The following is a 12,259-nucleotide window of genomic DNA, read 5'->3' on the forward strand; positions in this document are numbered from 1 at the left end:
TTTGCATTGTCCGGGGTGAAGGCCGCGGCGTGGACGTGTGACCCCCAACCACGTGGCCGGCGCCGGCGCCGGCGCGCGCCGCGGTTCCCGCCATTCACTTCCGCTGTGCTGATTCGTCGAACGCGGCGCGCGTCACCGCATTCCGCGCCGGCGCGCGGCGTAGTAGCCTTGACCCTGTGGGCTGACTCAGCTGGCGCGGAGTCAGCTGGCGGCCGTTGACCGGGGCTGGCTCGGTTTGGCGCGCGCTCTCACTCTCGCCGGCGCTGCGGCGGCGGGACGCGCCACCCCCGGGGCGGGGCTGTGCCTGGCTGGGGCAGCTCGCCCGCCCCCGGTGGCCAGTGACCTAACAGCTCGCGCGAGCTCACTGGCCGGGTCCAACGCTCGGCTTCAGGTCGCAGCTGCAAAGTGGGCGTTGAACGTCCGACGCGCCATGGCATGACGTGGTGGGCACCCTAATCAAGCTGTCCTGGTGAGTACCGCCAGTAGACGGCTGCTGAGAAACACCTGAGCGCATGTTTCCGAGTTCCAAGCCGGGTAGTGATTCTCCACTGTTCCTGCGAAACATCGGCAAATTTCTTGCCCGCACCAGAAATAACCTTGCCCATCCATTTTTTGTCACATTATTTGAACTGATGCTTAATTTATCTTCAAAATCATGAAGTGATATGAAGATGTTTTGCTCTTGTATTACCTTGCCATCGAAGGAACACCTTCCTTCTCTAAACCAGGGCCTGTTGTATTCATAATCGAGCGTGACGCTCCAAACCCCGTGCCTGCACGTGACGTGTCGCAGGCCATCTGTCACTGGCAAAAGCCAGTTTATGCGGTGGTTACATAACCTTTTGGTGTTACCTCCCAAAGTCCTGTTCCATATTTAGACAGCGGCAAAGTGGGTTGGACAGTTGCTGTTCATTTCTACGTAGTGCCGCGTTTTTTTGGCGATTTTGATGTCGACTGAAGTTCATGGATCGCTTCTGACTTCGACCAACCGAAAAAAAACACTTTGAGTTGACTATGTAGAGAATTACGTCACACGCTCGTGGTCGTTTTGGCGTCATTCCTTTCGCTAGGAGATCACGAATGACGACCGTCTTGTAGTGAGAGTCTCTCCTGAAGAATTTTGCAAAATGCTGGCCCGATGATAAATGCTGCCACCAGGTGCTACTCACCCCACAGCGGCTACTTAGTCCATAACGTTGTGGCCAAATAAAATGATGGTTTCTGACCTTACGGCCACACAAAAAGCCGAGCATAAAAGTGACAATATTTCCGATGGGAGTCAGTTCTCAGGGGAAAATGTACTGCTGGAATCAGAATGATCTGCTCGTTCCAGGAAAAAAGATATGTTAGAAAACTTGATTGGTGCAATCATCGGCGTTAATGGTAAAAGCGCGACTGATGATAAAGGAACGTCCATGACCACTTCTGTGCGTCTTGACATGGACACACTGCAACTGTTGTTCACTGACGCGCGTTGTGGTAATTCTAGCTAAGCTCAGGACTGGGCGCAGTTTGCAAATTCAAGCCGTCTGCTTCCTTTCATCGTGCCTCAACCCTTCACCCGTCTTTGACTTGACACCGGGTACCCAACCAGCTGCGAAAATAAACGCGCGGTCTAGCTGCTTCACAGAGTCTCTTCAGACATGCCGCCCGGGGCAGCGAGCGGGGTGAGGATCGCCTCGGCCCTGAGAAGCGAGCCTCAGTGCTCGGTAAGACAGCGGGATGTTGGGGGCGCGGCGGCCGTTGCTGTCTCGCCGACCGCTCCCCCGCCGCCGTCGGCCGCGCGGCCGGCAGCTCTGGTTGGTCCGACGGGGGTTCACTCCAGGGTCGCCGCGCGCCGGCCAGCCGCCATATAAGCGGCTGCGGCGGCTGCCGGCTCCAGTGTGGTCCGCAGACCCTCGCCGCCCCGTCGCCGCCCGTGGCAAATTCGGTCCGATTTGTCGCTCCGCTCTGCCGCCTCCTTCCGCCGCCGGTCTCGGCCGTCTCGACGGTCTCTGCAAAAAGTCGCTGTTCAGGGTCGGAAGTCTTTGTCATCGAGTGACTGGCGACGGTCGCAGCGCCGACGCGGACTCATGTCGGGCGCCAGTAAGGCCGCGCCGCCGCCGTCCTTCAGCCATCTGCCGCCGCCAGCCGGTCAGCGCGGCCCCCGCGCGTCTGGTGACCTGACCTCGGAGTGGCTGGCGGCGATTCTGCGCGCGTGTCACGGCGCCGGCTACTGCCTGCGGGGTCACGAGGGTTACGCGCTGCCGGCCGGCTCCATCGCCGTCTGCAGCCAGCTGCGCGGCTTCACCGCCCGCGGCCACGTCCGAGGTCAGGAGGTCATCGACCACGTGGTGGTCAAGCTGCTGCCCGAAGACCCGCAGATGCGCCGGCTCGTGGTCAACCACCGCATGTTCCAGTGCGAGACCACGGTGAGTGGGGTACGAGGGGCACTGTGGGCTGGTACCTGGGTGGCAGAGCGGTTGTGGGACGCCTACGGGTGGAGTCATGTGCGTGGGCCCAACGGAAGTGGTGCAGCGAATGCTTCGCGCTCCGCATCACGCTAAGACAGGTGAAATCACGTCTGTCCCGGGCCCAGTAGGTCCGGCTATTGTGCTATAATGGCCGCCATGTCACTACCCCTGTCAATGGCTGTCTTCACGCAACTTCAGAGCTGAACGAGGGCTCAGACAGGGGGCCCGCGTAGAGGAGCCCCTGTTTAGAGCGGCCTCTGGGACCCCGCGCAGACAGACATAGACTCGCAGAGGCTTTAGACTCCAGAATTCGCGATGGGCCGGGCTGAGCCGAGCAGGAAGCCAAGTGGGCAGAGCATGCGGCGTGCGCCGATCGTTTTCCATCTGTCGAAATTTAGCGAACTGGCGGGGTCCGCGTTCAAATGGCCATGTTCATGTATTTCCTCAACGACATGCTTATCTAGAGTGGCCTATACCAACATCGCTCCGGTAAGATTTGTGTTCGATTCAAATCCACATGGATGAAACTGATGTTGAACCGAAATAATTGAGAGCCTAATCAAGATTCAAATAAGCCTTACTTTTCAAATGAGGATTCGAATCAACCGTTGATTCAAGCAAATTGGCTTAGTCAAATTTTGATCAAAGAAATTTTCGAACAAATTTTCGAACAAAAAATGCCTCGAATCACCATATTTGAATCAGACTGAAGAGTTTCAAAACAATATCATATGTTAATGCCGTCAGGATTTCAGACACTGGTGATATCCAATGGCTCATCTGTTAAATCTTTAAAGCGCATTTATATTACCCGCATCACAGTGCATTAAATACAGCATTTTGGGCTCCTTTCATGTATGTGAAGCAATATGCATTTCCTCTCGAACACTAAGCCTTCGTCCTCGAGCTCGCCTTCGTGAACTCAAAATTTAAATCATGCTTATATTTCAGTAAAGCATGAACATCCGTCAGATCTCTCACTTCTTCTTTTCTTCAAATTCCTTACACGCGCATAAGACATCTTGATATACATTTGCATTTATGCTTTTGGTTTTATGGCGTGTTGGCACTAAATCCAGCTCGGTTTCCACTCATCGCTGCGAGAAAAATACAGTCATTCATGCTATCATTCGCGGCGCATCGTCCGGCAGGACCATTCTGCCGTCCAAAGGTAAAACCTCATATGCTAGTTTTTGGCCGTCTTGCGTTTTTTTTACGTCGTCTGATTTGTCTATTCATGCTGAACTCGGCTTTCAAATTCAACAGTTGGAGTTTTCACAAACTTTCAGCCCTTTCTTGTAGCTGAAAGTTTTTGCAGGCTTCAGCCGTTGGCTTAAACATCTGAATTCAGCATGGGAAAACGAATCAGATGACATAAAAACGCTAAATGGCAAAAAATAAACACATGGGGTTTACCTTTAGACGGCAGCATTAAGGACCGCGATCTCACAAATCAACCAGATTGGCAAAAGAACAGCGCCTTGGAATGTGTATCATTGACACTCTTTAACGTTGGATACTAGGGGCGCGGCAGGGTTTTCTTAAGGGAGGGCCCAGAGCTCGGTGAGCACGCAGCACGCCGATGTATGACCTCGCGTCGAAAACTCTCTGGTAAGAGACGACATTCCGGGCCTTAAGCGCGCCCCTTCTCGGATCCCTTCCTTGGCTACGCCCGTATTATATACTATTCGTTGGTTGCAGTTGTTTGACTTGGAAGATGCCGGGCTCTCAATCCAGTGGTGAGTGGCGGGAGAGGCAGGACGTCTGAGTTGCAGAACATGACATGGAAGCTTTAGCCGGAACTTTCCAAAGACTCGGCTTGGCCCGGGTAGCCGTGTTTTAGCATTGGGTGTCACGAAAAATTCTGCCGCTAGCCTGCCTACAGCGCTGTGGGCACCATCGTCCGATGAACTGGCATGTTAAAACTTCGCTGATGAGTTACAGGTTCAGGCAACGTTTTCTGACATGCTGTTCCGAGCGTGCTGCTCTGGGCGCAGAAGGCCAGTGCATGGTCTAAATCTGAATACATGTTTAAGACTTCTACAAACAACACAGTTAGTGCCGTTTTAGGACAAGGCATGCGGATACGGAAGTTCTCAGTCAGGACAACTGCCATTTTTGTGTTGGAGCGAGAAGAGCTTTGTTCGAGTGATCAGATTGCCGAATGTAGCGTTAGGGGCTCACGTGCCACCTAAGTCCCTTGCCCTTCCCGGCGCAACTTGTCACCGCGTGGTGCCGCGCGCCCGGCGTAGGGCCTCGAGGGGTTCCGCGAACAGACGTGGCTGACTGGATGCTGGTTAAGCCGCTCTCCGGTTGGCGACGTCGCCTCGGCCCGTGCCGTCTCTGGGACAGGTCGGCCCCACCCTGATCTCCACGGCTCAGACGGGCGATTGATTCTCTCGGTAAATGCCCCCCCCCCCCCCCCCACACACACACATGCCTGTGGAGCAGCCCAGTCCGGATGAGCTTGCAGTGGTGGCGGTAGCCCCACGAGGACGTTAGGGCGTCGGCTCCGTAGTGCCTTTGCCAGGGTCAAGGGGACATAATGCTGAACCTAACTGACCCGAAGCTGGACTTCCCAGCGGACAGACCCCTCCCCTCAGTCGTCCCTCTTCCCTCTTGATCTCTCTCCTCAGTCGTCACACCGTGCGGCGACTCCTAACCCATTGGCTCGTCACGTGGAGCCCCGACTGCTAACCCCGCTCTCTGGCAGCCCCCCCCCCCCCCCCCTCCCCCTTCTCCCATCGGCACACAGCGTGGCGGCCGCTAATCTCGGCCGACGTGTCACGTGGTGTACCGGCTACTGACCCCCGGACGTCGTGCTCACGCCCGCCTCTGCCCGGCTCTGCGGCTACAGGGTGAACCGGTCTCGGCCGCCGGCGCGGCGAGGCCAGGGTCAAGGACGCTGCGGAGGTGTAGCTGGCCCCTCGTCGCCCGCCAACTTTCGCTCTCTGTCTGTCGCCCGGCTGGCTGTGGCAGACTGGCGGTACTCGCTGGCTGCTGACAGCCATCGGCACTCAGAGAGATAATTTTGCTTATCTGAATGAAAAAACCCAACTGCCTGCCATCGGTGGGCGGCCAAAGATCATTCTTGTAGAAAACGTCAGTTATTTTATTTTCGGAATGGTTTCTAAGAAGAAAATCGTGGCAGTCTCCGCTGAGAAATAGACTATAAGACAGCTTTGCTTAAATGGGCCGTGACTCGTCGCATAGGTGAACATGGATATGCAAGATAGATGATGATGATAAATGAACAGTAATATGCATGGTGTGGAGTATCTATGATCAACAGTACGCTAGATGAGCAAGGTCATCGTCCGAGTTTCTGCATGAATTTTGGGTATTACGTGGCATGAGTACATATTTATTTTAGAGCAGGACTACCTGAAGGGATATCAACCATTGAATGATGATTGCAAATGCCCATTTTGCTTCTTTCGTTCTGTTCACATCGTTTGCGTCGGCTTAATGTAGCAGCCCGACTCAAACACATCAAACGAAAGAGCTTCTTGTAAAACATCATCGCTTCTTGCAGACTTTGTTTTGTTGTGCGGCATCACAACTTTCCCTCCAGTGCGTTTCTTCGGGCCTCGCCCCTTCGTTCTCTAGCCAGGCTCCTGTACAGAGGTTGCCCTCTCCATGCTCGTCCGACATCTGGAGCAGCGGAATTTCCCTCTGTTCAGGGGAAATTTTAGCCACTTGCACGGACAGCAAAAAAAACTTTGTCTGAGGGTTGGCCGCTGCATACAGCGCTTCTGAAGGCGCACGCTTGCAGGGAAGAGTTCCTCTGAGGACGCGTGGTCGGTCCGAGGTGTCCTCCGAAGCCGCATGGATGCCGGGGTGTCCTCCGAGGGTGCGTGGATGCCGTGGTGTCCTCCGAGAGCCCCCGGCGGCGTTAAGGGCTCCTCCAAGGACACGCGGTCGCGGACCTCCTTCCGGAGGCACGCACCTGCACCAGTGACATGGCTGGAATGTGATTACCAGGAGCTTACCTTGCTCAAGAGGGCTCTGACCCAGACAAGTAGCAGGCCCGGCCGAGCCCGCTAAGCCTAGGCACCAATCCGCTCTCTGCCGCCTGCCTGATGGGGTGCTGAGAGCGGGGTTCGCACGGACGGCTCAGCTGGCGGGCTACGGAGCTCGGAATCCCCTGAGCTCTGAAGCGCTTGCGCTGGCCGGTGAGCCGGCGGGCGGGAAGCCCATTAACGCGGCCATCCGCGGAACTTCGCGGTGACGTCACTTCATGTGACGTCAGAGGTCGTCGCCCCGGCAAACCGCCGTTCGGACGTCGTAGAAGGATCATGAGAGGGAGGGCGTGACAGAGGAGCGGTGTGCAGGGACGGGGGCTGGGGCGGCAGAAGTTACGAGCTGCTGGCGCCGGTAGCGCAGGTGGGTGTTTTCATGCCACCATGACGTCACACGCGTCTTCCCGGACGTTCCGCCGTTGTCGAGACCCAATACGTTCGTTGTCGACGCCGGCACCGAAACTCTGGTATCGGCCGTCAGTTTTATTTTTCGGATGCTTCCCAAGTGTCCCAGGCGGTCCTGCAACGGAAAGGAATGATTTGTGTGTGAATAATTTGTGTAACCAGGCCCGATGTGATGGCGCGAATGACTAAGATAAACCTTGCGGGGGAAGGCGATCGTTAGGATAAACTCTGTTTATGAGAGAGTCGTGTGGAGCTGACCTTTGAAAAGAGAAATACCAACACTAAATTACCGCTTCAACCAAATCCCTTGTTCATGTGTCAAATACCTGTTAAAGAGTTCTTAGCACCGCTCGGAACCCGGACTGACGACTTATAATACTACGTCTCAGCTCCTGGACCATTTTATCAACTTCATCTAATGCGCTGAAATGGCTCGCTCCGCTTCTGCAAGACCGCGGAAAGCAGAGCAATGGCGGTTCAAAGCTCAGGTGGCACTGAACCCAGGGATGATCAGCCGATTTTCAGAGAAACCTAGGGTTATTAACCAATTATTAACCAACCGCTTATGAACTCTAGGCTCTTCTGTCCGGAAAAGGGCAGCGCACGTTTTGAGCATAACACATTGAGCCAAAGAAGTAATCAGTTGCTCATGATGCCGCAGACAACGATCTGATAGTGGCATACTTATATTGATTATCATCCTGCCTAGCTTAGTTAGCCTCTAACCTACTCCCGATTCCACTGTAGTGCCGGCAAGGAGTTTCAAGCGACTGACCTGACGTGACCTGACCCGGCCTGGCCTGACCTGACCTGACCCGACCTGACCTTATCTGAACCGACCCGACTCTATCTGCTCTGCTGCAGGTGTATCTGAACATCCTGCCGACTCTACTGCAGCCGGCTATGGGTCAGTTGACCTGACCTGACCCGACCTGATCTAAACTGGACCGATCTGACGCGCTCTCCCGCGCCGCAGGTGTACCGGGACCTGCTGCCGAAGCTGTGCAGGTTCGAGGCCGCCCACGGCTCGAGGCATGTGCGGGAGCTGACGGTGCCCTGCCTGTACGCGGGCCTGCTGCAGGCGCCCGACTACGCTATCGTGCTGGAGAACGTGCAGAAGCGCGGCTTCAGGGTAAGTGACTGACACTGACACTGACACCGCAGCAACACACCGCCCGCGGCAGGAGGCGATTGTTGGCCAGTGAACTTGCGAGCTAAATTGTGTACAATGTAGGCGGAATGGGAGAGAAACCCTGTCCAGTAGCTAAGTCGGAACAATGACAAAACTGCTTAGGCATGCTAACAGAACAGCGTTCGTGCGATCGGACCATATGTTCACGATCCCATGTCGCTACTTGAATGTTCACGATGATATATCGCTACCTGTCGTATAAAGACTGTCAACAGCCTTCATACGGCAAAGCGTATTCACCCACGACGGGTAATGCAGCAGCCTGCTGGGCGTGACTCTGTGACCGAAAGCTCTCAGCTCACCCGTCGCGCTCTCTCCCTCTCTGTTTAGACGATCAAGTCGCTGCAACTGCGAAAGCCGCAGCTGAACGCGGCAGTGCGAAGCCTGGCGCAGCTGGCCGCTACCTCTCACGTCTGGCTGCAGGAGACGGTAAGGCCCACGGTCAGGTCATGGCCTGTTACGCCCGACCCCGGCCGCGGTGCTAATACCGGTTGACAGTCGAGTCGGCGCTAACGCCGGTTGACAGCCGAGTCGGTGTTGACGCCGGTTGACAGCCGAGTCAGTGCTGGCGCCCGGTTGACAGCCGAGTCAGTGCTAGCGCCGGTTGACAGCCGAGTGGACGTCAGCGAAGAGGAACCATGTTGCTTGTTCTAGCGCATAGCGGTAGCCCTCTGTTTTCCTCAGCGCTTGGCGGTAGCCCTCTGTTATTTGTTCTAGCGCATGGCGATAGCTCTTCATTGTTTGTCCTATCGGATGGCGGTAACCCCCTTATTATTGCTTTTGTTGTGACGCCTGCTAATAAACTTCTGACAGTCATGCTGCGTAGGCATCCAGTTATCCTCCCTCTTGTAAGTGTGTGCCATTGGGGCTTTGCAACGGACTCAGCTGCTACGGCTGTTTGACGTCGTTTGCCTCTCATCTTGCCTGAGGGGCGGGTACCGCGGGAAATCAAACCCCGAAACTCTGGTTTCCCAGACGTGTAGTTTAACCACTACACTATCGGTGCCCCTACATCCGTCTTCCTGTCGCTTGCAGCAATTGTCGGGCTTTTCATTGTCGGAAAGAATCGCTCTGACCCCTAACCTCTCTACCCCGGTGCAAACGACCTTCAAGTTAAGTTCCTACGACAGGAATAGAACCGGAACTTACCGATCTACCCGGCCACCTGCGAGTGCTGTCCGGCGACCGTTGACGCTAGCCTTCTCTCTTCCAGTGCACCGAGGACTTGCCGTACCTGCAGGACAACACCATCACGGACGGCCCACAGCTGGCTGACTTCATCAGGATGGGCCTGGAGCGTCTGTCGGCGCCGCTGGAGCTCGGCAGCCACCTCCGCCTGCGTCAGAGGCTGCTGCAGCTGCAGCTGTCCAGCGTGCGCCTGCTGGACGCCTTCCTGCAGCGGCTGCCCGCCTTCCGCGTGCTCTGCCATGGCGACTTCCGCGACGGCAACCTGCTGCTGCGAGAGACGCCCGACGGTGACTGGCAGGTGCGCGCCGTCGACTGGCAGACCTCCCGCCTGGGCAGTCCTGCGCTCGACCTGCTGTACCTGCTGCTGTTCTCGCTGCCGCGGCGCGAGATGGCCGACCTGGAGGAGGACGTGCTGGCCGCGTACGGCCGCCACTTCAACCGCAAGCTGGCTGAGCTGGGCTGCGCGCGCCGCTACTCGGCCGACCAGCTGCGGGCCGACTTCACCGCCGCCAAGCTGGTCGGGCTGGTGTGGTGCCTGTCGGCGGTGCAGTTCTGGGAGCGAGTGCCCGGCTGGGCCGAGCACACCCTCGACCTAGCGCTGGAGGTGGATCGGCTCGGCCTGCTGGACGGCCTACAGTGAGGCGCGCGGAGGAGCGGCGCAGTCGGAGCAGCGGCAGAGCAGCGGGTGGCGGATGAGGCGCAATAGTGGCGCGGCCAGCTGACAGAACGGCCGGCTCACCGTGTAGAAAGGTGCGGCAGCGAAACTATCTCGTTGCCTTGGGCTTAAAAGCTAACTTATTTTTACCTGTACATCATTAAATTCAACTTATTATCAGGCATACAACACCAAAGGCAATGACGTCTTCTGCATGTCATGCTTTGAAGCTGCTTCGACCGTTTTTAGGATCCTTTGATATTCCTATTGAATCAGGTCCGATAATTCACATAATTACCAAGCATTCCCTCTCAGCGCAGAGGCATCGAAGTCATGTTTGTTTAAATGACGACTGATCCGGAAGCTGTCTCCGCCGCCGCACCATCTCACCCGTTCATGTCAAGGCTCAGTGACGGCTTGTTTGTGGTGGTGACCTGGAAGGAACCCTGGAAGGGAGCTGCGCTGCTGCGTTTGACGCGTGTGGGAAGCGCTGTCGTCCTCAGCAGGCCAGAGAAGAGCTTGGCAACATATCATGTGTCCATGTGTCCAGACTCAGGAGGCCCGTCTAACCACGGGAGTGAGTGGAAGTCTGTGCAGGTTTGCTAGAGCTTGTGATGTGCCCATGTTCGTGCCAGTGCGCTCAAGGGAAGCCAGTGCAGCTTTACCTATTGGCCACTGCCGACTGAAGCATCCTGATGTCCCCATACCGTCCATTTGCGTCCTTTGTCACTTTTTTACGTTTTTTAGCTCACATCGATGGGCAAGGTTGTGAGAATCGTCACATGATTTGTTGAAGTGCGTGCATGTACAATAAACAACTAAGTACACTGAATTTCTAATCATGTTAGTTGAAGCGGTTCTTCCGGACCTGTTAAGTGGGGCATGTCTTGGTGTCCTTGGACGACGGACACTGTGCATCGCCATCTGCGAAACCAATGAAGTCTAGTTTTCATGTGCCACGCGAGCGAACATCTCGAGCTGCTCTTGAACGGTGTCCGTCGAGGGGAGTTACCAGGATACAGCGTCTGAGAAGGCCAAGCAATGACGGGGGGGGGGGAGCAAACTGACCAAACAAACGAGCCGTTCAGAGTTGTCGCTGCCGTCGGGAAAACCCACCATGCGATGCTTCAGGGGCATGGCTCCCCGCCCCTCCGCTTTCCCTCCGTTGGCAGCGCTCCCGGGCCGCCACTTGACATTCCCCAGTCCCAATGCATGCACCCCTTATCATCAGCAGCAGTCCGTACACCCGTGCATCGATACCCGGTCCAAGAGTCGCGACATTGTACATAACAAGCAAATAATGGACTGCATTGTGAAGGGGACCTTCGACGACAAACATCTGACGATTTAAGTCGTGGTCACTCCTAAATGCCTGCATCATAAGTTTACCGTAAATTTCGGCAGCCAGGCGCCATTCAGCAGACACCGCATCCGCAGAAACAGCGCCCATCCCCAGCTCACGGAGCACTGAAGCCGACCAAACCTGCATCCAAGTAACACATACATCCTCATAGGATAAAAACAAATGGTGTGAGCATTAGGCTGATGATAATTAGATACCATTTGCAGCTAAAAAGCAGAAGTTTCCCTTTGCCAATTGGCTTGGCTAGGATGGATAGGATGGATAGGATGCGCCACAAGACTGGTGTGATAATAAGCTTTCGAGACCACTAACTAGACATGTACCTGGATCCTAAGGGTAAGTCCAGAATCTAATTGAATACTTGCTTACGGGATCCTGGAATTTTTGGGGGTCCATGCGCACGTCTGCTATCGACCTGTTTTTTTATTGTTGCACGAACTGTTTCCTTGGTCCGTTTTTGATGCTATGTAATCGATGTCACTCACATCCCTTAACGTTCCCGTTCTGACTCCGTGTCGACAAAATAAAACAACGTCGAAAAGAAGAATAATGAAACCACACATCATTTCACTACAAACGTCACAAGTTCTGGGGCATAACACATCAGACAGAATGTTGACATGTGAACGATGGACATGACACATAGAGTGATGAGGAAGAGTTTCGGGACACATTCAAGTTGTTCAGTAGACGGAGATCAGTTCTCGCTTCGGGAGTAGTCAAGTCTTGCGCGGCGGTCCGACAAGCGAGCTGCCTGCTCACGGCCTTGGAGTCACGAGCATGAGCTGAGCTCCTCGCGTCGCCACGTCGCGTCGTGTCGCACGCTCTGAAGCTCTTGTGAGCCTGTTACAAGCTTTGGAGTCACGAGCATGAGTTGAGCTCATCGCGTCGCCACGTCGCACGCTCTGAAGCTCCTGTGGGCCTGTCAACATTCGTGCTCGGTGCGCCTTCAGGGATCCTGGGACGGCTCTTCTGCGCAGT

General features: G+C 55.4%; 1 protein-coding gene across 1 annotated transcript; it reads left to right on the plus strand.

The window, feature by feature from the left end:
• The first annotated feature begins 2,072 nt into the window (after positions 1–2,072).
• LOC119113585 (uncharacterized) lies at positions 2,073–9,900 on the plus strand. The gene is made up of 7 exons (XM_037237877.1): positions 2,073–2,085; positions 2,311–2,411; positions 6,759–6,839; positions 7,857–8,012; positions 8,403–8,501; positions 9,286–9,708; positions 9,748–9,900. The coding sequence occupies exons 1-7, from the start codon at positions 2,073–2,075 to the stop codon at positions 9,898–9,900; spliced, it is 1,026 nt and encodes a 341-aa protein (XP_037093772.1).
• Positions 9,901–12,259: the final 2,359 nt, after the last annotated feature.

Source organism: Pollicipes pollicipes, unplaced genomic scaffold (assembly GCF_011947565.3).
Source record: "Pollicipes pollicipes isolate AB1234 unplaced genomic scaffold, Ppol_2.1 Scaffold_7262;HRSCAF=8765_pilon_pilon_pilon, whole genome shotgun sequence".
NCBI classification, from domain to species: domain Eukaryota; kingdom Metazoa; phylum Arthropoda; class Thecostraca; order Pollicipedomorpha; family Pollicipedidae; genus Pollicipes; species Pollicipes pollicipes.